At 44.0% G+C, this 21366-nt stretch overlaps 1 protein-coding gene across 2 annotated transcripts in view; it reads right to left on the bottom strand.

The window, feature by feature from the left end:
* The window catches only part of Cpsf160 (cleavage and polyadenylation specificity factor subunit 1), an 89499-nt gene that overhangs the window by 19680 nt on the left and 48453 nt on the right, over nt 1-21366 (bottom strand). For both annotated transcript variants that reach the window (XM_089579877.1, XM_089579878.1), the window contains 7 exons: nt 21216-21322; nt 20795-20897; nt 20635-20724; nt 19749-19877; nt 19521-19673; nt 9069-9276; nt 1927-2153 (listed from right to left, as the gene is read on the bottom strand). In XM_089579877.1, the coding sequence (XP_089436003.1) occupies nt 1927-2153; nt 9069-9276; nt 19521-19673; nt 19749-19877; nt 20635-20724; nt 20795-20897; nt 21216-21322 (1017 nt within the window). The remainder of the gene's footprint in view (nt 1-1926; nt 2154-9068; nt 9277-19520; nt 19674-19748; nt 19878-20634; nt 20725-20794; nt 20898-21215; nt 21323-21366) is intronic.

Here is a 21366-nt window from a genome sequence, read left to right as displayed (position 1 = left end):
GCCTTCTTTGCAGCTTTTTCCCCTTGTTTTCCATCAAAACCTTGTACCTCCTTGTTTGTGGAAATAAATCAAATCAAATCAAATCAGTTTCCTGGTCACGTCAAATTTCACAGCCAGGCAACGTCTTGATGTAGCAGAAATGAATTTTAAAACTTTCAATTTCGTGGCTTCAATCAGGGCGATTTATATGGGCAGCCTTGCACCTGTGGCATCACAGGTTGGCACACAAGTTGATATTCACTCTGCATTCACTGAAAGATAAAACTTCACGTTTGAATTTGGTCAGTTCAGACTAATAATGACCCAAGGTGTCGCTTACTGTTGCCAGTTTAGCCAATTAACACACACACGATAAAGTCTATGACAGTATACGTGATGTCACAGGTTGTTATGTTGCGACGACATAGTTTGGACGAAACCCAGTTTCGGTTTCCTAGTTTTTACCCTTTTAAAATAGTTCTGCACAGTATTCTCAACAATGGTTTTTTGCACCGAAGAAAGGAGACTAAAGAATGAGATGTGATTATCAAAAAATGTCCGGAGTTGCCCTTTAACGAGCATTCTTCAGGCATACCAGTAGCTAAGCTGGCAGGTAACTACGCTGTGGCGATCACATCTTCGATGACTTCTGCAAGAGCTGCAGACCCCACAGAAAGAAAGCATTTTGTACTTTACACCTACCCTAAGTAACAGATGCTGGCAACTTTTTAGGTGGATATATAAAATCACAGCTAGGCAAATGAATCGGCTTTAACAGAAAATTGGGCACACAGTTCGAAGCTGGTTTTAACACCAAGGTTACAAGAAGTTTCAAATGGAAGCATGGAAAGAGGCACAAACTTTGGAATTTTAACTGTGCTTTTTATTTAAAATATATACTGTATGTGTCAGCAGTACCTGGAAATCTAATCCCCCTTCTCAGAGAAAATGAGGGCATAGAGAAAGCACTTGCCAGCTTTTCGACCTCAGGGTGCCAACATCAGCATGCAGCACAAATTTTTAAATTTTATTTAACAACTAATATACTGGCAATCTTATTTAACAAAATTAGATTTAAAGAGAAACAGGTTCAATCACTTCAAAGGAATGTGCATTTGTTGCACGTAGCATCAAGGGGAGCACCTTTTACAAAAAATTACAACACTTGTTGAGTATGAAGGGCTATCCTCTATACAATCAACCACATCAAGAGCTTTCTGAATGTTATTGGTACCAGTGACATTATCAGTGATTTCAAAATTGCTTGTCTGCCACCATCTTGAATCTCAGTAGTCACCCGTGCAAGCCTCGCCCACTTCATTCCACCTCGAACCCTACGTGAGGCCCAGGGGAGAGGTTTATTCAGTGACAGCGCTAAGGGGAGGCGAGGGGTGGTGGCCACCACATTTGCCAGGACGCATCAAAATTTTGCTGACTGCTTCCTTCAGACCCGGTTGAGCTTGACGGAGCCTCAAGCCACCATTTTAGCAATCCAGTGGTCACAACGCAAGTATCAGTAGCATTTAAATTAGTGCATGCAAACAGAAACAGTGCAGTGAAATTGTGAATGTATGAGCGTGTCCAATATGTGAAGCTATCATCACTGTGTTTCTTCATTTTATATATTTTACCTCTATCAGTAGGACAAGCAGCATGCCTACCTGAAATTTGACTCAACTATACCCCCTTCAGCCATTTTCCTCACCACCCCTCTAGACGATCCTGGCGTCCATGAGCTCATTTGGAAATTTACCACAGATTTTAACATGACTGCACCTATCAAAGATAGGCAGTTGCACTAAGAGCCAGAGCCTGCTCACATTTCTGGCTAAAAAGAGCCTCTATGGCCTTCTATAGTATATCGACAATCCTCTCTTAGTCATGTGGCAAGTCCTAGAAAATGTAAATAAAGATGAACAAAGAAAAAATTAAAAAGATGATCCATACCCTGCCCCGACTGGTGACGTCTTCCCCATAGCAGTAATTGGTACCCAGGGCCAAGTAGCCTTTCATGCCTGTGCAGGTCCCTTCTGATGAAAGCATGACATTCTTGATGCATGTCAGGTGTTCCCATTCATCAAGATCCACCCGGGTATTAGGTATGGTCTCCCAGCTGACCGGTGATAACAGCTGTAGTGAGAACTTGTCCATCGTCGGAAATATGTACCGAGAATCTGTAGCAAGCAGTAAATTTCAATGTAACACCACATATACTCATGACAGAGAGACTCCGGTAATATCTTCCAATAAAGCATAGCGGCACAGGTGCACCAGGTATAAAAATAGAGCACTGTAGACAGGAACAAAACACTGATAGCATGACATTACCACAGCTGCTGCACAGTGGATGAAAGAAAAAAAAGAAAACAATGTATGAAAGAAAAAAATAACCTAATTTCACATTTCCTTGGAATGGAACAATATCAGTGTGCCAAGCTCATTAGCAGGGCACCAGGTTTAGTAATGTAATGCAACTACCATGTCGAAATGCTGGCAAGCACCCTGAAGTTTTCCCCTTCCTTGTTCACTTTGTGTGCATCAAGAAACCACCTACCAGCACTCTATTTACTATGGAATGTAACGCGACCACGATTGTAACTCGAAGGCAGATTTTGTGGGCTAGAAACACAAATAAAAAAAAACATGAATGTGACATAAAGGTTGCTTTTGTGGGCACGAAACAGTAAAAACAAAAAATAAGGTGCAGTTCAACTACTCTTGAACCTGATTAGAGAGCAAAAGCTATGGAGTATTGGGCAACTATACACGGCTCGGCGTCTGTAACATTCAGTGAGTTCCAGATACTGGATAGGCAGTGTGCCCACCCTGCCAACCTGGCAAGTGGCAGTTAATGGTTGATTGTGAAAGTTTGCTCACCCAATGAACGCTGCGGCCTATTGCTGCAGTGCCGCATGTCTGCCACAACGTTGGCAGTGCTAACGCATGCAGCCCACATCTCTCTCTCACCATCCCATGTACCTCAAAGCGTGACTGAGGCGTCCACCGACCGAGGGAGCCAGTTATGCACACTTTTCATTAAAATCATCGGAGTTGTCAACACTAACGCCAATGAACACAAAGAACGCCAACAGCCTATGGCTTCAGTGCCGCATTTCTGTCACAACACTGTCAATGCCAACATATGCAGCGCACATCTGTCACTACTGCCACATAGCTTAAAGCATGACTGAGGTGTCCACTGTCCCCGGGGGGCCAGTTACGTGCCTTTCCTTTGCTTTAGAAGCGCCCGCTGTTCATCAGTTTCGTAGCTTAAAGTGCGACTGAGGTGTCCACTGTCTTCATGGCTCAACAGTGACTGCGAGCACTCAGTGCTCCACCCATTATATGCAGCTGTATTGACGTCACCATCACATTATCGTCACGTGGTTGCCACACGATAGTGATGTCAAATTGAAATTTTCGAATGTTTGACCTTTGACATTGACCTTTGACCTTGGGTACCATGGGGTAGCACACCAAAGCGACACCATAAGCTCTTCATGGCTGTGGGCGGCGACCTTGGCTTTTACATGGCGTAGTGAAGCTTTTGCTTGAAAACGCTTTCCTGTGCCTCAACTTCATAGCAAAGCAGGCCACCTTCAAGCCTTAAACGGACACTGAAGGGGAATTCTAGGTCGAGCTAGACTGACAGGTTGGCATCATGCAATAGCAAATAGGCCATTTTTACTAAAAACAAAGCTTTTATAAGCTAGAAAATTGCATAAAAGTGAAGTCCACATGGCATCAGCACGAGCAGATTTGTGCAGCAAAAGTTGGCAATGTATTAAGACGAAACCCTTTAATGGCTCGTGCTCGTGGTGTCTGTCTGTAGGCTGGAATCATGCCAACTGTGGCTTCTCCTCCACGCAGCGGCGCAACCTCCTTCCCTCCTTAGCAACCGGCGCGCCGGTGGGGGCGCAGCTGTGCATAGCAACCGTGACGTCACACAGTAGCGGCAGAACGAGCGCGCGTGCGTCGGCGGTGGCAGCTGCACCGCCACTCCTTCGCCAGACGTCTCGCTGCAGTCGAGTGAGTGAGAAGCATGGCTCCGAAGCGGCCCAGTGATTCCGAGCCAAGCGGTTCGGGGAAGCGGCAGTGGGTTGACCACAAGGCTTTCACCAAGCATACTTTAGCATTTCCAAAGTGTCTTGAGTAACTTTTTTATGAGCATTCTCGAGAAATACTATTTAACCGCAAATGGGCAAGCGCCGCAGAAATACGAGAACATGAAGAGTGTCATAACTAAAACAGTGCAAAATAGACGAAGGCAAGAGGGGCTAGATGCAAAAACAAATGATGAATCTTTCGTCTCACATTCTAAGCTCAGGCTATGTGTGGCCATTGTATGTAGCGAGTTCAGAACTGCAAGCTCCTAACGACATTCATGCTCTATTGGACTTGCCAGGCGGCCAATGAAGTGGCACGGCCGCTTGATGCAAAGCGCAAAGCGAGGTGCGGCCAGCCACGTCGCGCCGCCGACAATGGGTGAGCATGTCCTGGCGGAGTTTACAGTCACGGCCGCTGTTTTCGGTGGGGGTGCCACTGTTTGGGGACAGGTCCCGGGAGTGGACTCCCGAAGCGCTCCTTGCTTCGTCGTGTTCAAGCGCGTTTGCGTCGTGTAAAACCGCGTTTGCCTTCCATATTCAATGCAAAATAAAAACCACTACTACTACTACTCACTTTCCTCATGTCTGCAGTGCTTTCTTTGGATTTTCTGCTGTGCGCGTGAGTGAGCACGTTTGCCTCGCGTCTACGGTGCTGGATTTGGGCTTTTCGTGTGCACGCGAATGAATGTTTGCCTCGTGTCTGCCGTGCACTCTGGGCTTTTCGTGCATGCGTGTGTGGAGGTCAGGGACGTGTATGGGGCACGATGCCGCACATCTGCTGTGTGCCACTGTCCGTCACAAACTCCAGAAAACAGCCAACTGTGAGATATCATGAGTTTCCCTCCGAACTACAGCGTCGAGAAGCGTGGCTGAAAATATCACCCGCCAAGGACTGTCAGGGAAAGGAACAAGTGGGCGCCAAGCGACAGGTCTCTGGCATGTTCCTTGCATTTTACAGAGAATGGCTACAAAAAGTAAGGTCAAGGAAGGTTCTTCGTCTGTGAATGGTTCCTTCCTTTCTTGTATGACCATGCAATAAAAGTGTCAAGTACTTTGTAGTTTTCTCAGCTGCAGGTGGGCTTACGAAGTTCCACAACTTCAGCTATAATGATCTTTTTTTTTTCTTTTTTATAAATTGCAATAACTTGTGTATATAAGAGCCAAAATTCAACGTGACACGAAGCGGAAATTTACTGCGTGTGACCAGCTGTGCATGTCCGTCTCATTCACCGTCTACATGGGGTAGCGAGAAGTGAATAAAAATCAGGGAGCACTTTGACGATCTAAAGTGCGAAGAGGCGAAAGCCTTTAACCGCCTCTGTCGGTGCCCTCTGCTTGGCAACTGTTGAAGATCGTTTGGAGACTCTTGAACGCTTCCGTACGGCATCGCGAGCGCGGGCTGCATCCTTCCTCGATCAACGTTCAGAGAGCACCTGAGAGAGCTCTGGGTGATACGACCATTGTGCAAACTTTTGACGTCAGTGTACATGTGCTGTTGTTAAACCACCTGAGGATTGCGCATGGGGCACTGTGCATGCGCAGTGTGTGCGTTTAGTGGGTATCATTAACTAATCATCACTACTGTTCGTACATCTACTACTACACCATTAACTATCATTACTGACTTTTCAAGTAACCATTAATGACAGCTGCCGCGGACGCATGGACGGACGGACACGCTGGCGAGTCATGAGCCATAAAAGGCTTACGCCTTAAAAGAAGATAGAAAGCTTCAGGCGCGTTAATGCAACATCCTGAGATACAGCCGCTCGCCCGGTCGTGCATCGTATAGGCGGCCGTTATGGACAGCGTTCAGGCATACACTTCCTACCTGCTGCGGTGATTGTGACATAATCGGCGCTTTCAATGACTACTTAAAAATGCAGTCTTTAATGAGCAACTACAAAGAGCACTGTTTACGCCTCAAGGAGTGAGCAATGGGCGTACCGACGCAGCTGGCGCGGCGTTTCCCTGTGAGCAGTTGTCCCCGAGCAGTGGCGCCGCGGCGGGCGCATGGAGAACTAGGCCCAAGACGCCGTTTCTGTGCGACGTGGCGGGCCGCACCTCGCTTTGCGCTTTGTATCTAGTGGCCGTGGAAGTGGTTTCGTTCTCACTTCAGCCATCCCATTGACTACTTTGTGCAGGCTGTGGGAGTTCCGAAATTGCAAAGTGCCTGTTTCCTTTTTTTTTTTTCCCCTTCTAGTATGCACTCATGCAAACACACGCAAGCATGCACACTGTCAACGTGTGATGCGCAATGCAACCGCATAGTCTTCCATGTTTCATATAGATATGCTTTGAGGTGTGCTGAAAAATATCTGATCACCTGTCATTTGGTTCATTACAGAAAAAGTTTCGCAGCGCAGGTCACCATGCATGAGGTATGTGAGGCGACGGCACACAAGGCCAGATTTAAGCACCTATCACTGGAGTGCTCGAGGTGAAGCTGGAGCATAAAGACGCGATATGCAGCGAAACTGGTACTAATGGTAAAGTACTAACAGAACACGTGCTTCTGCAAGAAAAACGTTCAACCAGTTGATGTGTGCTTGTCAGGATCATGCATGCATTCCGAAATGCACCCCGATTCTTTTCCGCTTACAACGCACAGGAAGCAATTCACGAACGTAATTGAAACTGTAATGATTAGAGCAGAGTCACTCATCAGGATCGCCTGCAATCATACTGCGCTGCTAGTCACCACAAATGCAATAATCGACAGCACAGCATGCCGTTTGATGAGCAATACGAGAGCAATTTTCATGCAGATGTGGTGTTCCATGAAATACGTTAAGAACGCGACTGCTGCTCGCATGCCTCTGAGGATCCCTCATAGCCTACATGTACTCTTCACGCCAGCACACAACGCACTGAAGACCACAAACTCACCTCCTCGTCGCCGATATATACGTGCATCAGTGCGATAGGAAGTCTGTTCTGCAGTCTGCAGCAGCTCATGACAACTTTAATTAGTTTCATTCGCACCCAAGGAGCCTATTTCTACCGTACGAGCGCGTAGAAACCAGACACAGCTGCACACAATGAACAGCATCTGCCTTTCAGTGAGGGAGTGGGGGTGACTGCTAAAACAGCCTCTATTTGCACCTTGACATTGTAAATAGTAATCTGTTGAACCTAATCTGTATAAGAACCTATTTAATTCTCATACAGAGACTATAGAAGAGAATGCTGCAGATAATAGGCCGCCATGCGTCAGCAAATTATGTAGCAATAATCTACATCAGGAGCATCGAGTACTGTCCCTTGAATCTGCGCTTAAATATAAACTGTGTGCATTAGTAAACAATAACATTAACACTAATACAAAACAGGCATTAAATGGAAACTTTAACTTGCTTGCCTGTCGCAGTGTATAAAGGGAACGCTTAGTTCAATTTTCTAGCACTGAAGTTTAGAAAGCAGTACCTATTAATGTGAAACTTGCAAACAACTTTAAGCTAAGCTGTAAGTTTTTCTTTATTTGCAATCAGGAAGGTACCCGATTGCTAATAAGGGCCCCGCTCACTCTTTCGCGAAATATTACTTATAGCGTTTGCCATATGACATAAAAAAAACCATCTAAATTCTGTCATGAAGGGTGTAAAATTCACTTTAAACAAAGAAACCATTGCCAGGTCCAGCACACTTTCGGAAAAAGCGGCTAGTTTGTTATTTACACAACTGTGCATAAAGCACCTTATAGGGATACTGAACCAAACTTTTGGAGCTGCTCTTTTACATGTAAATAAGAGCTTGACTGCTAAAATTGATAAATGCGACAAGCATTTTAGCGAAAAAAGCGGATAACACGCTTCTTTTCACGATTTATTGCCGTATCGTTGCACCTGGCGGCGGCCTGTGGAAGCTGCGACTAGACGTCATTACACCTGCACGCCCACCGTTCCCGCAGAAGCACGATTGCCATCGCTACTCACGGCGTACACAGATATGTCAAGGTGTTAACCGATGCTGTCTACATATAATAACCGTATGCAAGCTCACGTCCGCTAAATGTAGCTGTTTTTTCCGGACCTTACGCCATTTCTAACATTCTCACTTTTAAAACAGAAGTGCGACGATGTTCAGACTAGTGGCGCCATCTGGTGGTTACGAGGAGAAGCACTGTTGTCAACAAACCGACACCCCTCTTAGCCTAAAGAGGGCGGAATTGTCACTCTAAATAAAAAATAAAGCAAATTTATTACTAATAAGTTTTCTTATGGGCGACAGGAAATGAAGCGAAAGACCGGTGGCCCATTTATGGCCAGTGAACGCGCTGAAGAAGCCAGTAACAATGACGAAACCAGTCCGAAGCGAGGTTTCATGCATCGAAGGGCGCCACGATGTTCAAGTGCGACGATGTTCAGACTAGTGGCGCCATCTGGTGGTTACGAGGAGAAGCACTGTTGTCAACAAACCGACACCCCTCTTAGCCTAAAGAGGGCGGAATTGTCACTCTAAATAAAAAATAAAGCAAATTTATTACTAATAAGTTTTCTTATGGGCGACAGGAAATGAAGCGAAAGACCGGTGGCCCATTTATGGCCAGTGAACGCGCTGAAGAAGCCAGTAACAATGACGAAACCAGTCCGAAGCGAGGTTTCATGCATCGAAGGGCGCCACCATATTTGTCGCCGCAGGAAGGTGCCATGACGTCACGCTCTTCGCCTCGCGCCGGCCGGGAGGGCTTGGCGCGCGCTCATGAAACATCGAAAATAAAACCATCTGCTGAAAAATATGCGCAGTGACGACTAGATTTCGTTGTAATCACATTCCGAGAATCTATTTTCAGCATTTTTGTTCAATTTTAAGATTTTCCTTCAGTATCCTTTTAAAGCGTTAATTCGGACATGAGGGGACCAGAAGAAATGCCTGTTACCGTAGGTAGAGTTTTCATACAATAGAATAGATACAATATACAATACACAACACAATACAATACAATACAATAGTTACTTGAAATACAAAACAATAAAAACAAACCTCGTTCCAGTAGCTCATATTCTTTTTCGTCTCCTGTGAACCGGACCAAATGATTACAAGGGTCCGGCTGGCTTGTGACAACACAGTAGGTCTTGCTGTCCACATGGTAGTTGACGAAATGTGGTGTGCACCGAAGAGGTACTTTCCTCACTGGCCATGGGGCATCATAAGTCAGATGTGTTGGAAGTGTACTAATCCGAAGTTCTCCCTGAACAGAGTAACACAGAAAGCAATGCTTTAAACTTGGGAAAATTTCAAATCACAGCATTCTTTCACGTAGTTACAAAAGTTGCACATGTGGAGAGGAGTTTGCATGCAAAGACAGACCATGCCATTATCGCAAGAAAGAGATAACACTTGGCACCTTTATTGGCCAAAACAGCCTCCACAGTGCAAAAGAGAAACAATAAGTTGAAGTTTTTATGCCTTTGGTGTCCTTTTCAAGCCATTCTGCTCACAAAGCATATGCATTAGCCCAAGTATTAGCTAACATCCTTGATCGAATTACAAGTCTGTATTGAGAAAAAGGCCCTGAAACACCTTCCGAGAAATGCACATCAACTCGCTCCATCACTGCATTGTGCTATCATAAATACCTGCACGAAATAATACATTTCTACATGTAGCAGAGAGCCCATAATCACGCGTGAAAGTTAGCGAGCCTTTCTGGCGACTTTTTCATGCTCTCATCCTCCTTCGTCGCGCCACTCTTGCGAACACATGTTCAGAGATGGCTATTGGTTAGATTCTTTCCGACGTCAGGCAGCTACCACGGCCAATAAGTGGCACAGCTCTGGGGGGGGGGGTCAGGAAGCTCCGTCCCTGACGGTGGGGCCAACGGAGGAGCGCTGACCTTTCGCTGCCACAATCATAGTCAAGCTTGATGTCATGAATCTCACTGTGCAAAGCACAGACAAACTTAATCAATGCCGAGCTCCTTGGCTCAAGGACTGCTTTCTGTGTGAAAACACTAGGAGATAGTTGAGGGGGCCCAAACCATTCTACTGCACTAAAGAAATTAAATGCTCACGAACTGAGTTCATATTATTAATTAAAAGCCTTATTGGTGGCAAAGCATTAGATAATTGCCCTTGTCTGTGCCCTAACTGTTAGGCTTTGCACACCTGTGTGAGGCTTAAATTGTAAATTGTGGAGTTTATTATTATTATTATTATTAGGGTTTATTAACGTGCAGTTCCAGCAAAGCACATAGGCGCCTTTTTCGTTCTGCCTCCATCAAAACACAGCCACTGCGGCTCAGCAGCCAAGCGGCCTAACCACCGACCCACAGCTGCGCCACTTCACCAGAAAAACAAAAGAGGTGCTATCAACATTATCAGCACAGGCTGAATATAAAAGGCAAAAATCCAGAGCATGAATATTGTCAAAGCTCCTGTCACCAACAGCACTGCCAGAAATGCAGCCCATTTGTAGTATGCAAAAAAACAAACAGCATTAACTAAACTTTGAACACACATTTAGCATGTTCCTCAAGGACTCATTAAAGAGCTGTATTCAACAAACACAAGAACACATTAAAACGTTAGTGACTGTGAAAGTATAATAAATGGACTGGGCAGGTCCTATGTCCTCTGTGCACTTGAGTCAGGTTGATGACGTTTTCCCTCAAGAACTAAGAATGCAAATCCTTGATGTATGCGTCACTCTGATCAGTGCTTTGCGGTCACTTTCTGACATAATTACTTCAAAGAATTATTCCTCTGAGCCACAATTATTTCATATGAACACTTTATAGCATCAATTAAAAGCAATTCAAAGAGTTGAAAACCCTTCACCAGATAAAGTGACACTGAGGACAAAGTGAAGTTGACTTGTATCAATAAATTTCCATACTCGAATGATAAAAACATTATATTCACTGAGAACGAGGCTTTCACAGGCTAGAAAAGATTAAAAAAAAACAGGTGCCACCACCACCGCCCGATTTTTAAGCAAACTGTGTGCGTCAAAAGGGCTTTTCTGAGCGGATCTAAAGGTTGTGCTACACCACCGTTCACTTCAAAACAGTGATCACAATCTTTTTTTCTTTTAAGGGGAAGGGGGGAGTAAAGACCACCAGTTTTAATTGAGTGGAGGGCAAATTTTTAAATACAATTTTTTTCAGAAGTAAATGTATTTTGCTGCCGGACATACACCAACATAGTCAGAAAAGGCCATAGAATGAATTTTCTCTAAGAACAAACATCACATGAAGTTGTCGTGAGCTCCATTATGGCTTCCTAAAAACAAGCACCTTTTCTGCAATCAGCAAACCACAAAGCAATAATATAATGTTCGATAACACTGCAGCAAGTACCTAAACACAGAAAGAAAATACTCTCCCAGTAGCAAGTACATGGAGAGAGGTCAAAAACTTACCATACGAGAAATTTTTTTCTGAAGTGAAGAAAGTCATTTGTTACAAAATTTTTCCTGCACTGAACTCTAGAATTACTTTAAATTTATAAACAGCGTCCAAACACATCACCATTACCATTATTAGTCATTATTAGTTTCTAATCTGATGCACTGCTCTGCTGGTAATAACTTGAGAGCTGTCAAACAATGAAGTAGTCCACAGATAAATGCAAGCAGCAGAGATAAAGCTACAACACAACTCCCATTATTAAATGTAAGTACACCAAAATAATGTTCTTAGCAGTAAAGACCAACAAACACACTTCAAGCTTTTACATAGCATTTCTGAAAAGCAAGTTTAGGATACACATTTGTCCGTGTAGACATTTTGCATGTCACTGCTTACCAAACAGACGATGCTGCAGACACAAGTAAACAATGGTTAACGACAACTCGGATGGTTCAACAACTAGAACCACATACTACACATAGCAACGAAGGCTTTTTTCTCACTCATCAATGTGCACTTTAAAACTTCTGCTCAGAAAACTTATTGCTGTGAAAAGAAGTACGCCTCTTCAGCTTCAAACAATTAAAATACATGTTTTTTAAGAAAAAAACTGTTGCTTTTGACATTATATAATATGACAAGTAAACAGAGAAGCTAAAAACGAAGTTCATCTATCAAGACAGTAGCATACAGCATGCACAAGTGAGAGTACCGTGAAAGAGAAAGCATGAGGGCATGAAGAGCGCATGCACAGGCCAGTGCGGACGTCCTAAAAAGTGAAGGCATGCCCCGTTACAGCACGGGGGGCATGCCTCCAACTTTGAGAATGGTAACGATTCTAAGAACTGTGCCTCCAACTTAAAAAAAAAATGGCAGTATGCACCACATGAAACTTCAGTGTGTACTGCCATCCCATTTTCTAAAGCCAACAACATGTAAACAATGGCACACAAGCACAATGCTGCTTCCAATTTCTAGAATAGCCACAGGAGCTTGACTGGCCCAAAGCAATAAACACTTGAAACTGCTTGTAGCTGCTTGCAACTGTACTTTCTCTGCAGCAAAAACTACTATTTTTGCAATGCAATTTTAGTGATACAGTAGAACCCCTCTAAAGTAAAGGGACTCGGACCAGCAAAAACCTTTACTCTATCAGGGTTTACTATATCAGTTGTTGGTGATGGCATGGCTCTGAGGATGTCCTCTAGTAATTATTTTGCTGCTTACTAAACGCAGCATTTGTTTATAAAGAAACATTAATACTTTCCATCCTGCTCTTACTGTCCCTTTACGTGATAACTATTTATTTTCAGTTATCACATCTCATGTTATCACGTTTTCGATTTTGTTCAAAGCTCGAGGAAATACCATATTTGCATAAATACAATGCAACAATGAATATACTGCGAGTTTGATTTTATGCCGCTGTGCCTCCGTTTCTTGCCGCCACTTCCGTATGCTTCGTGCTGCCATGCTGCGAATGTTCGCCCCTTTCTTCCCTTCCTTACTCATCACTGCACCGATATTATCTTTCCTTTCTAGGCGAACCACATCGGCTTGTTTCTGCGTTCGTAGCGAGCTTTACTTTTTTTTCCGTGCGCACTGTGCGCTTTGCCGCACGGCCCCAAGGACTTCTAAAAAGTAAGCTTCTGCTTTCAGCTTGCGAGCTTGGTGGTAAAGCTATTTCAAAGAGCACAGTTTTATCACTTTTGGTATCCATTTGCCTCCGAATGTTTCCCTCGCGCGTGCCGCATTATCATTCCAAGGGAAGTATGTTGCCACGGTCAGCCACTGTTTACTATAGCAATTTCTTAGGAAAAAATCTTTACTATAACCGGAAAAAAATGTATAGCCATCTATGGAGGCGAAATGGAACCACAGTTTCACTTTGCTATATCCGAGTTTACAATAGCCGGGTTCTACTGTATTTGGAATTAAGGGTAATACAATTGCCGACCGAGTTTTTGGACTCTCTGGGGACCATGAAAATCAGGCAGTCCAAAAAAAATAAAATTTTCCCGTAAAACAATCACTGTAGTTTACCTTCTAATTGCGAGTATGGTGGAGGAAGGAGTCAGTAGTTGTATGCACATTCTGAGGCTTCACCTGACCCTAAATCTCGCTGCGTGTTGCATACAGACGATGGGCGGCAGCGACCCTCACAAGCTCGGCGTTCGATGGCTGTACTGCCATCACTAAATTGCGGACAAACACACAGGTTGGGGGAAAAGTCCAGATGCGAATGCAAACCCGCTTTTATGGGAACTGCATTGTGTTCACCGTACAAAGGGCCCGCAACGCAGAGGTGAAGGTCACGATTAAGACCTGACTAACAGCCGAAGCAAGCACACTTGCCAGTGTTGGCCTTAGTAATTACGCCAAGTGATTAGAGCTGAAAACCAATTTCGGGAACCAGTGGTACGCTATATCATGCACTCTGCGGTGGCTTGCGTATAATGTGAGTTGTTTTGCCTGTCATCAAAACACTACAGTGGAACCTCGATTATACGACGTTCGGGGGACCGCGCGAAACCGTCGTATAATCCGGGTGTCGTATAATCGAAAATCAAAGAATGCGGCCAGTGGCGCTCGGCCTTGCGCCGAAAACTGTTGACCGGCTTCAAGCCCGCGGCAAGTACGCCAATCAGATTAAAAAAGACAAAACCCAGCATTTGTTTGAAACAGATTTGCAAAAAAATCTTTATTACCGTTTAAAAAAATCGGTAATTTTTTTTTTTTTGCACCTTTGCCCAACCTCGGCGCATCAACTTTCTTTCAAGGGCTGCCACGTCTGGCAGTAGGTCGCCAACATCGTCGCGCGCGCAAGCAAAGCGCCGGATGTTGTCGACGCTCTGCAACACGTCCACGTAACTAGGAATGGGAGCGCAAACCTCTGCATCGTTGTCCACTTCGGAAGTTTTATCGTGGGGCACAAGCATCCATTACTTCCATTACAAAAAGCGCCGTGGACGCCGCTGTCCTCGCTTGGGCGAGCGCGGCCTCGCCCGCTTATCTGTTTTTTCATCAGCGTCGGCTCCTGCAGACGCATCTGTTGCTGGGACGCGCGTCTTATCTTTTCTCTTTATCTTTCCTCTGATCTTTTAACTCTCCTCGGCAGCGGTGGTGGCTTGGCTCACGCCAGTAGGCGGGCCCGTGCGCTTTCCTTTTCATCCTTCTCTCAGTCGCAACGACAACGCGCAGGCCGCGCCTCCTTGGGACTCCGACTGCACAGGCTCGACGAAAAAGAGAGCAAGTGCACTTGGCGGCCTCGGCAACGCTCTCTTCCGCGCAAAAACGGGGGTGCTTAGATTCGCATGCAGTTTTTTTTTTTTTTCAGAATTTTTTTTCCGAAAATAGGGGGGGTGCTTAGAATCGCGAAAATACGGTACATCCCGGCCTGCGTTTGCTGACGGCCTTTTTTGACGGACGGTACGAGCCAGCCGTCGTACGAAGCGGGGTCCTTCTAAAATTTGCGTCGTATAACCGAGGTTTTTAATGCATTGTCTCTATGGGGGTTTTGCCGGGACCGCACAAATTCGTCGTAAAATGCGGGTCGTCGCATGACCGGGGGACGTATAATCGAGGTTCCACTGTAGTTGTTAACAGTGTTGTGATAGAACAGTCACTGTTGCAGTGCATTCCATTATAGGTATGAGCTCCTTGCTTCGAAGAGCATAGCCATTTTCTTTTGCTCATAGTCTCTCTAAAGCAGTGCACATCCAACGCACTTCCCTGCTGCCTCTTTGTGTATTCAGTATGAACAAACTCGGCACAGGTGAGTCCCGTGAACTGTGACTACTATTCAAGTCTACGCAGCAGACAACAACTGAGAATGGTACGAGCTCGCAACCATGCAAGCACAATGTGCCAACCTGCAGGAAATAGCATCAGCCCTGCCATTTAAGAGGCTCCCTTTTAGCTTGCATTCCACTTTACTTGATAAAAATCTCGATCCCCCTTGAAGTATGAATTAATGAAGTTCCACTATACACATTATATGGTGGCTTGGCTATTGGTGGCAGTGCTACAGCGAGTGCAAATGAGGTCTGAAAAATCGAGCAACTAGTTGCAATGCATCCAAAATTTCAGGTGCGCTTATACATTAGCTATAAAAGGTCCAAATAATCAAGCATGTCCGAAAAAACACGAGCCCGAATATTCGGTCGGCAACTGTAACTGCAACATACAGGAAAAGCTCATAATTCGAACCTCGTTAATTTGGAAATCGAAATAATTCGAACTGCTGGCTTGGTCCCAGTCAACGTCCATGCGTGTCTATGGTGTCAGACGCTCCCTAATTTGGACGCAACTGGTGCCGCACCAGTTAGTGGTCCTGCACTGGTGGGGCAAGCGATCAACGAAATAGCCCTATTCAAAACCTGATTTCCACGCCACATAGTCGCTCGAGCACCTCTGATGTACACGCAACGACGAACGGGCAGCTCTATATGTGGTAATAGCTCAACTGCTCAGTTCAGTATCCCTTTTCCGATCTTTGCGCCAGCCTGCAGCAACAGCGGCACGACCTGCTTGCATCAGCCAAGCAACCTAGCCCAGCTGAGCACTGCTTCAAACAGTGACTGGCGCGCATCGCTGGTGTCACCCCCTTCTTCAAGTTTTTCCCCTTGCCGTTTCAGCACCGTTTTCTTCGCTTGTGTTTGCTTGGCTGTGTTCTTTTATATTGCCGAAACCATGCACTTGTCATGTGCCGATTACAGTTCATACAGTGAAGCCTCCTCACATGCGTCAGTGCCACTTATGATAGGTGTGACGTGGCAGCGATGGAGCTGCCACTTCACATCACACAGCATCACATCGCATCGCATCACATCGTGAGGGATGCGGAAGGCCCTTACAATTTTGGAGCAGTTCTGCTTCAGTGATGTCGACAATACGCGCACAATAAAGCATTGATAGAGATGTGAAAAAGTTACTGCCGCTTTGTTCTCATATTAAAATCGGGCAACCATTACCCAGTCTTTCACCAGACAAATTTACGATGATGGAACCAGTTCCTGAGTTTTTTAGGGGTCATTCGATAATTTGAACTTTCAGATAACTTGAACATTTTTCTGGTCCCTTGAAGTTCAAATTAACGAGCTTTTACTGTAGAGGAAGTCTATGGAGCTTTACAAAAAAAAAAAGAGGTCAGTGCACTTGCAAAAGTTGCAGCCTGCAAATATGCACCATTTATGTTCCACATGCTTATATGAAACAAAAAGTATCAAAAACTGAAAAAATCTGGAGCAAATTCTACAATCGGGTTGACACCTTTCTTAGTGACATGCATGTTGTTGCTTAGCCTTTACATAGCCCTGAAAGCCAAAACAGCACAAAGTTCCCCGCAGAACTGCTGTCACTCAGGCAACATACCATATTCGTCATCACACCTACACACCTCTCATAAGAAGCAAGGAATCTGTATTCTAAAGCATTCTTAGATGTACTGCCAGAATCAAATGAGACGTGAACAAGACAACTGCAACAGGTATAGAAAAAGGAGAAGATCTCAGCACCTGGAGATTGAATATTAGGTATAGCCAGATACAAGTCAAGAATAAAACCGGCTTTTCCCTGTCAAAGGACCCCTCCCAGCCAATGGTGTCAGCCGATTCTCATGAACCTGAAAGTTTCACAATGCAAGGAGTGGCAGATGAAAGGGGATAATCACCTCCCTGCACTGTCATGCTCAGATTCATGAGAACCAGCCGACACAATTGGCTGAGAAAGGGTCCTCTGACAGGAAAAAGACGCTTTTTCTTTACTTGTATCCGACTATAGAGCGCTTGATCTTCACTTCTGCTGTGGAGAGTTATGCTAATGGAACCCTATTTTTACATATTCATTTTCCCATGCTAGTTCGCATTACATTTGACACTGATAGTACATATAAACCAACACAGTGTTTGCTAACCAAGGAAGAGTTCACAACAGCTGGACTTGCCTTGGAGTGAAAAGTAGGCTTAGCGCCCATAGGAATACATGGAAGCTAAAGTTTTCAAAGCAATTTTTGTGATTTCACAGCACACTTATGATGCCGCCTTTTTGTGGAGGACAATCAAGTTTATTTTACCAGATTCAGAAAGTATGAAGCATCATTTCAAAGGCAATGTATTTTTACAACACCGCAAAATTGGCGCATGGAAGTTGCCCATCGCTGGAGGTATGAGGTGGTTGCATGACCCATAGAAACACACCTAAGCAAAACTTGCCAAATTATATTTCTTGTTTGACAGAGCACCCATGGAGGCAGCCATTCATTAATAGTTGACGAGTGCTTTGATGAATAGTGTGACAAAGTATGCTTCGTCATTTCGAAGCCACCTTTTTAAAACACCACGATAAATGTGCGTGAGCAAATTTAGTGCATGCAGAAGCATGTCGGACTACACAAGAAGCTTGTGCGATTCGGGGAAACGCATAGCAGATAGAGCGCCTTTGGGGGTATGTCCTGTTTCTTAACATTCATTCATTTATCGTGGCATCTTAAAAAGACTGCTTTGAAATGACATAGTATACTCGGTCACATTGTTCTTCAAAGCACTCGCCAACTGTTAATGGACTATAGAGACCTAATTTTGGTGGCATGTTTTCTCCTCTATAATGATGCGGATGTCACTACTACGCATGAACCACTATGTGGTATTTGCCTTTGGCTGCTAAATAATTTATAATTAAATTTTTCTGTTATGCTGTTTCTGTTTCGGTTTCAACAGCCGAACCATGGCTCTGACGTCAAAGAGAGGTTATAGGTCACGTGAGGCATAGAAAAACTGCAATATAATTGCTGAAGCCAGCTTTCCTCAAGAGCTGTAATGACAATGTATGTAGAAGCACCTATTATATTGCAGTTTTTCATGCCTCACATGACCTATAACCTCTCTTTGACGTCACACTCATCGTTTCGTTGTTGAAACCACAACCGAAACAGCACGAGAAAGAAATTCGACTATATATTATTTAGCGGCCATAGGAAGATACCACGTGGTAATCCGTGTATAATAATGCCTTACGCCTCATTACAAAGAAGAAAACACAACCCCAAAAGTTAGGTGTCTATACTCCTTTAACAAACAGCTGCCTGCATGGGTACTCTGTGAAAAAGAGAAAAATATTTCTGAAAGTTTTGCTTACATATGTTTCAATGGGCCACGCTCCCATTCTGTACCCCCAGCCAAGAATCACCCCCATGAGCACTTAATGCAATGATTTAAAAATACATCACTTTCGAAATGACACTTCATACTTAGAGGATGAACTTGGTTGTTCTTCACAAAGGGATGACATCATAGGTGCACTGTGAAATCAGAAAACTGCTTTGAAAACTTTTGCTTTCCTGTATCCTATGGATGCTAAGCCTGCTTTTCACCCCGTTTTACCCCAGTCAGTCCAGCCGGCGAAAGCAGCGCTACCACATTTTGCTTATGTCACAGATCGGTGTTAGTCTACACACACAGCTAACTTCAAAAACTATTTTTTTTTTCAGCACTTCACTTGCTTTAAAAAACAGTGAAATTTATCAGATTCATATAAGCATAAAACAATTTTCCTCTAACAAAACTACCCTGACGGCAAACATAAAAGTGAAAAAGAAAAGAAAAGAAAAATAATATAGTAGTAATAATAATAATAATAATTAATAAATAAATAAACAAGGATGTCAGTGTCAGTGGCTGAAAAACCTAAAGGAGGTTATGTAGCAAAAGCATGCACATGAGGCTCTGAAGACGCCTTTGGTGCATATTACTACATAAAGAGACAGTTAACAGCGCGATTAGCCCTCCATAAACTTTTCCAGACAAAGAATGGTGGAAGAAATTGACCATTGCTACTTCATTCACAATGTCTCCAAACTATCCTGTTGTTATCAAGATTAGCAGCCCTTAAAGGTAAACAGTCCCTTGAAGGTTAGAGGCCTTTGTAGCTTGCCACTGAGTGTGATACGACATGCGACTCGCATACACACTCCATGGATAACTTTCCAAAGCCTCCATACATTTTCGTTAGTCTCAGAGAGCAAAATGTTGTATGCATGCGCCCTAGAAGAGTAATGAGACTGAAAACAAAACACCATTACTGCTTACCTGCTTATTGAAGTGTAAAAAGCCCTTTGGACAGTTGACATTGTGGAATGGAGCAAAACAGTAGATAGGACCATCCACAAACATCGGATGACAGCGCAACTCGCCACGTGAACTCATGAACAGCCAATATGGCCGATAGCCACAAAGAAACACCTGAAAAAAGGAGTAGTCTAGAACAGCAGCTAAATGAAGACAGAAACATGGGACTGTAAAAAGACATAGACTAACCCCAGAGTAACCAGAGATGTCAGAAAATGGTTGAAGCCATTGACGACTTTGAAAAGCCCTTTCTTCCTCATCATTTTCCATTTTCTGAGACTTGTACTTTCGTTCCCTCAAGAAAATCTCATGGGAGAGCTGAAACAGCAAAATATTTATTGAATTCAATCAAACAGCCTCCTTTAGGAACTGAGTATACATATCAAAACCACACATGTATGTACAATCAAACCTCGATTTAACGAAGTCAGTAAACTCCGCAGTTCACTGCAAAAATCCCCGTACAGTATGAGGTTTTTTCCCCCTCATTTTAGCATGCCAAATTTCCACCTCGTATTACATGATGATCCACTATGATTGTGATCGTGTCTACGTCTGCCTTTGCACTCTATATGCGAAAGCCGGCTGGGCAGCGCCCATATTACGTACACGCTCCACTCAACCACTTGTGCCGGTGATACAATTCTTCCCCAAGTTCGTTTCCAGCCAGCAATAAAATTTTGTTGCATCGAAAGTGAGTCAAAATCTACTTCTTTATACTGAAGCTAAAAATACATTGTGCTCTATGGACGCGACATTATGAAACCCGGAATACTTCAGTTACATCGAGGATTTCGTTATATTGAGGTTTAACTGTACCATAGCTGTCAAAAGTAACCAGGCTGTCGTGACCGCAGGAAAAAAAAAAAAAGAGAGACCTGGTGTCGAAGTGGCCAAGCTACGATCGCCAGCCTTTATCGGCTACAAGGATAACTGGTGTGGCAAGAACCTGCACTGTTGCTGCCCTCCTCTGGATGACAGTAAGTGTCCTGACAGCATGAGAAACGGTAAGGGCAGCCTGGCTACTCCTGGAAAAGACCATTTGCCTGCTCTTATACTATACTTGCAAAATCACCTTTTTGAACCGAAGTTTAAGGTGGCCTTCTCTCTGTGTTTCATAAAATGGGAAAGCTTCATAAATCAGCAGATCTTCATCAACTCGGGCCTGAAATGTTAAACAATGTGTAAGAGCATGAAAACTGCACACATTCCAAAGTGAAAGCTGAGGAGCTCACCATAAGAAGAGGTCGAGATTGCCTAATTCCAAGTCCCACAACCAAAATTTCATGAACTACTGGCATTGATTCATGAGACATGTCTGAAAGTTTCTCGGATGACCTGTGAAAGAAAAATAAGAAGTAACAACACTGCACATGAAACATTCAGAAAGGGCATCAACTTGAAGCCCGTCTTTGACTAAAGCACAGGATATAATGACTATTATACAACTAAGGTCAGGCACTTGGGATCATTTTTAGTACACAATTTTGGTACATCAACATGATAAAGTGAACGCTTCACCAGGACAATTGTTTATGCTGTACCAGCAATGAGATAATACACCGAGGAGCAACAGTATGAGGCAAAACAATTAGGCTGCTCATGTTATTGGAGGTCAAGTGTAATTACTAAATGAAAGAGGATAAAAAAGCATACTTCGTCCCAGATGGGGCAGTCATCTGCACAGAATCCACAAGCACCTTCTGTCCCATCGGAAAGTTTTTCACTAGGAAGCACAGCTTGTAGTCAGGCAGTGAGTATATCTGGAAGGACAAAAAAAAAATTTTATCTCTCTCTTTGTATATAT

The sequence above is a fragment of the Amblyomma mixtum genome, chromosome 3 (genome assembly GCF_055824585.1).
Source record: "Amblyomma mixtum isolate Tamu chromosome 3, ASM5582458v1, whole genome shotgun sequence".
NCBI classification, from domain to species: Eukaryota; Metazoa; Arthropoda; class Arachnida; order Ixodida; family Ixodidae; genus Amblyomma; species Amblyomma mixtum.
Note: the sequence above shows the minus strand (reverse complement) of the source record. Positions and strands in the feature narration are given on the sequence as shown.